At 33.5% G+C, this 4,712-nt stretch overlaps 1 protein-coding gene across 1 annotated transcript; it reads right to left on the minus strand.

Annotated features, from left to right (window-relative positions):
• Positions 1 to 1,896: 1,896 nt before the first annotated feature.
• LOC125222134 (abscisic acid receptor PYL4-like) lies at positions 1,897 to 2,846 on the minus strand. Its single transcript, XM_048124602.1, has one exon. The coding sequence runs from the start codon at positions 2,650 to 2,652 to the stop codon at positions 2,032 to 2,034; it is 621 nt and encodes a 206-aa protein (XP_047980559.1). The 5' UTR covers positions 2,653 to 2,846; the 3' UTR covers positions 1,897 to 2,031.
• Between the last annotated feature and the right edge of the window lie 1,866 nt (positions 2,847 to 4,712).

Consider the following 4,712-nt stretch of genomic DNA (forward strand, 5'->3'; position numbering starts at 1 on the left):
AGTATTAGACATTGAATGGGTAAACTCTGTAAGACCATTCAAGATTATCATATTTTGCATTATTTTCATATAAGAGAAATAATACCTTATATCACATAATATTGTAATAGATCAAGAAATCACAAATATATAATACGGAGTAATAAAATTTCGTAGACCATGAATTTGAAATTTATAAGAGAAAACCTCCACACACACTATAAGAAATGAAGATGACATGACTTCCAAAGTTCTAGAATTATTCAAAGTGAAGTTAATGACTTTAGAAAAAAATAATACTAATAAAAGAAGTAGACTATAAGCCACGAGAAAATTAATTTAAGGCCGCTTGTCTTGCCCACTTGCAATCCAACTTGCGCCTTAAACCGTCCTATTCTATTCTATTATATGAACATTCTTTTAATATTTCCACACTTCCATTTATTACTTCCTATATTCCTAAATAATAATCTTATTTTGACATTATATACATTCATAAAAGTTAACATATTTTATTTACACGCATTGTCTTACAATATATCCCTCTTAATATTTCTAACTTATTTACATATTTTATCAAATGATCCAACACTTTCTCTACTTATATACATTCATTAATTATTACTAACACGTCACTTAAAATGAGGCAATTTCCCTATACTCAATATATAGTCAATTATTTTAATTGAAATTAAAACCCATATTAATTACATCCAAGTAGATCTATTATTTGGGGACCAAGAGTGTATTCTTTTTCTCGAGCACAAAAAACAAATCCATAAAAAAAAAGAGATATAAAAGGGAAAGGCCAAGTTGCATGCATAAAATACCACCCCTTTTTAGACCAAAAGATGGAATATAATTTTTCTCTCTTGCAACTTGTGTGACGTACTATCAGTTTTATTTTCTTTTATTAATTTTAAACCTCATCAAATTGGCCAACTTGCTGAGATATCTAGCTGTTTGATTCCATTCACCTAAATTCATAACTATTCAATTTTATTTTGTTTTGAATTTAAGTCTATGAGGTACATCCCCCCAGACGCATTCAAATTTTGAAATTTCTATGAGCAACTATAATTAACCCTATACATTTGTCTTATTAAATATCAACTATTACTACATACATGAGTTATTTTTAGCACATAGGGAGGGATTAATAAAAGATTTTCAATAGTGGTAATTAAGAATCAATCTTCAACGCTTTAAAGAAAAAAGTTATGACAAGATGTAGTATATATCTATTACTACAATGGGCAATTTATATAATTAAATTCCATCCGATGGGCAATGGGCAATTTGTATAGATAAAATACTCCGTAATTTTATTACAATGGGCAATTAATATAATTAAATTCCATCCGAGGACATCCATGTACTTCCATAAAGCATTGCTAAGTAGTACTACTAACTTATACTATGGTCTGAAGTTATTGTACGTACTTAATGTATTATTTCAATTAGTATAATTACAGTATTACTTCCATTGTCTTTGTTCGTGCAAGAGATATTTCTTGAGGTTAAGATGTTAAATAAGCTTAAACAAAATAAAATGGCATGCTTAAATAATTTAAATTATTTATTTTCTAACTTGTTTCAGCCCTTTTAGTACATACATTGTACGGAAATCATATCCCCTTACTAACCTTATTTTTTTATTGTCATCAGATTTATTCAAAATTTACATAAATTGTTATTTTAATGAAAATTGATCCGCAAAAACCTATAGCTAAATTACATAAAATTCAAAAATAGCCCTCTGATGATTTTTTTCATAAACTATTAGTAGTACTATATAGACATTGTTGATGAAGAAGATTGTTATATTACCAAGGGCCATTTATCGTACTTATCTCAACTCTTCATCCCCAAAAGGCCATTCTTGTGTAATTTATACTTAAAAAAATCAATCCACAATAAATTAAAACATTTTCCTTAAAACAATTCGGTAACAAACATCTATTTTACACGATCGATCGAACTCATGTCCCAAACTTTACAAGTTACAACAATCAAGATTTTTTCCCCCAAATATATTAGAAAAAAATTAAATTAAATTGAAGAAGATGAATTTCGTCTGCATAAATTCTCAGCAATCTGAGCTAACGACTGCAAATTGCACCTCACAATCGTGTCGACGAACACGCACGTCTCCTCCTCCGTGTTCCCCGGCGGCACGTCCACCACGTACGACTCCACCACCGCGGTGCCGGCGCCGCCCGCCGCCGCGTGCAGCGTGGTGACGGAGCGGTAGTTGGCGAGGCGGTGGTCCCCGCCGACGATCCTGAAGCTGATGACGTGGCGCTCGTCGTCGAGTATCTCTAGGCGCTCCGTGCTGCTGACCGCCGGCATTCCGGTGATGACGCGGACCTCCCGCAGCGTGCCGACGTCGCCGTCGCCGAGCACCACGTGGCAGCTCTTCACGAAGTGCTTGTACGCCTGCGGGTTGTCGAAGCGCCGCACCACCGACCACACGGTCGCCACGGGGGCCGAGATCAGCTGCGTCGTCGCCGAGCACGTCTGATCCGGCCCCACCGCGTGGGTGTGGTATCTCGCCACGTGCTCGGGGACCTGGGCCGCCGTCGCGTGGCGGTATGGCTGCTTGTAGGCCGCGGCCGGTGCATCGGGGAGTCTTTGGAGGAGGAGGGATGATTTTTGAAGATCGGTAGCCATTTTGTTTTGTTTAGGTTTTGGGACAAAAATGAAATGTGTTTTTGGGTTGTGGAGTTCCACTTATATTTTTTTTGAGAGAAGAGGCAAAGGGAGAGGAGGGTTTACTATTTTATAGAGAGAGAGAAGGGGATTTTTTTGAATTCTTTATGAGGAGTTTGTTGTGGAGAATGGAGAGGTAGTTGGATTTTCTAAAGAAGGATATGAGATTCATGTGAGGGATATAAAATATGACCAAGTTGCTATATGTTAAATTACCAATTTAGCCATGTATGCAACTGGCAAGACTTAATAGTCTCAAATTTGTTTGGAGAAGTTGATGATGTGAGAGTCACCAAGATATTGGGCATATGAGAGTTAGGAAGACACGGAAACGAAATTTGCTTCCGAGCAAGTTGCGGACGGTAGTGGGCCTCAGTGCCCACGCAGTCCGCACGATGTGTAACCATTCCCTTCCAGTACCCTCATCTCGGGCGTGTGAACTGCACACGCCTGATAATGCGGTTGGATGATTGAGTTGTTCATGTGAATTTGATTTTCATAATTTTAGTTTATAAGAGTACCTTTTCTTTTGTTGTTTGGGCATCTTTCCTTTTTCTGTTTTTGTCTGTCTTTTTCTTTCCCTTCCTTTTCTTTTTTGTTTACCCTTGTGTAAATTGTGGTACTATGTTTCCCATCTATTTTTATGATTATGTTTTTATGTTTTCTGAATTTTTCATTGATTTCCTATTTATTTGTGTATATTTATATCGTTTGTGTTGTAGCAATAATTTTTATTTTATTTATATTTGAATTGTGTAGAATTTTTTAGCATAATTATATAAATAATTTAATTTTATTTATTTTAAATACAAATACAAAATTGAATATACATAAATTATATGCTTGCAGTGTATATATAAATAGCTACTCCATCCGGTCCCCATTAAATGTCTAATACTACCTTATTTGGACGGTCCCAATAAATATTCCATTTCACTTTAATCATCTTTTGTAGTGGAATTTACATTCCATTAGCTCATTTTCACTCACATTTTATTATAAAATAAAACTAATACTTCCTCTGTCCACAAAAAATAGACAAAGTTGTAAACGTCACGAGTTTTAATGCGCAATTGGTAAAGTAAAAGGGAATGAGTAAAAATGTGGTCGAAGTAATGTTAGTGGATTGTGGGATCCACATTTAGAATGATGTGTAGAGTTATTATTGATTTAAAACTTTTCATTTTCAGACTTAGTCTAATTCTAGCGGACAATCCCAAATGGTAAAATTTGTCTATTTTTTTATAGACAGAGGGAGTATTTAAAAGTAGGACCTACACTCCATTAACTTTTTCTACCCACATTTACTAACAAAGTTCAACAATTTCTAAAAATACTGTCAACTTTGGAAAGTTTAATGGGGACCAGATGAAGTATGTTGTAAACTGAAATCGTCAAATTTCTAAAAATACCGTCAAATTTTAAGGTCCACTTCCTAAAATAGAAAATTAAAAAAGTTTATATTTTCAAGAGACAGAGCAAAAATGGAAACAATTTCTATTTTTAAGGGACGGAGGTAGTAGTACAAAACGGTAAAGAAAAAAAAAGTATTGATCTAATAGTATAAGAGCAATACAAAGTAAAAACAAAAGTAATTTGTTTATAAATATCTTAATTTTTGTCAAATTCTTATTTCACATGTTATTTTTAAAATCCGCATGTACTAAACTATTGATTGTTCTGATTTTCCAATGAAATTATTATTTTTTATTTTGTAACAGTTCATTTCGGTGCTAACATATAGTTTGATATTTTGCTTACATGACACTATCAGATGTCAACCAAAATGACATCAAGTTTTAGGTAGCGAAACAATATTATACTATTATACTAATTAAATAAAATATTTATTGAATTATGATTAATAGTATTATATTAGAGCCAAAATTATGATTGGTTGCAAATTTGGAACTGATCAATAACTTGATAATATATAGGTGAATTTTAAAGTTGTTATGCAAGACTAAAATATTGGCAAAGATTTTAGGAATTTATAGACAAATAGCCCGAAAACAAAAATG

This window comes from Salvia hispanica, chromosome 4, assembly GCF_023119035.1.
Source record: "Salvia hispanica cultivar TCC Black 2014 chromosome 4, UniMelb_Shisp_WGS_1.0, whole genome shotgun sequence".
Classification (NCBI taxonomy): domain Eukaryota; kingdom Viridiplantae; phylum Streptophyta; class Magnoliopsida; order Lamiales; family Lamiaceae; genus Salvia; species Salvia hispanica.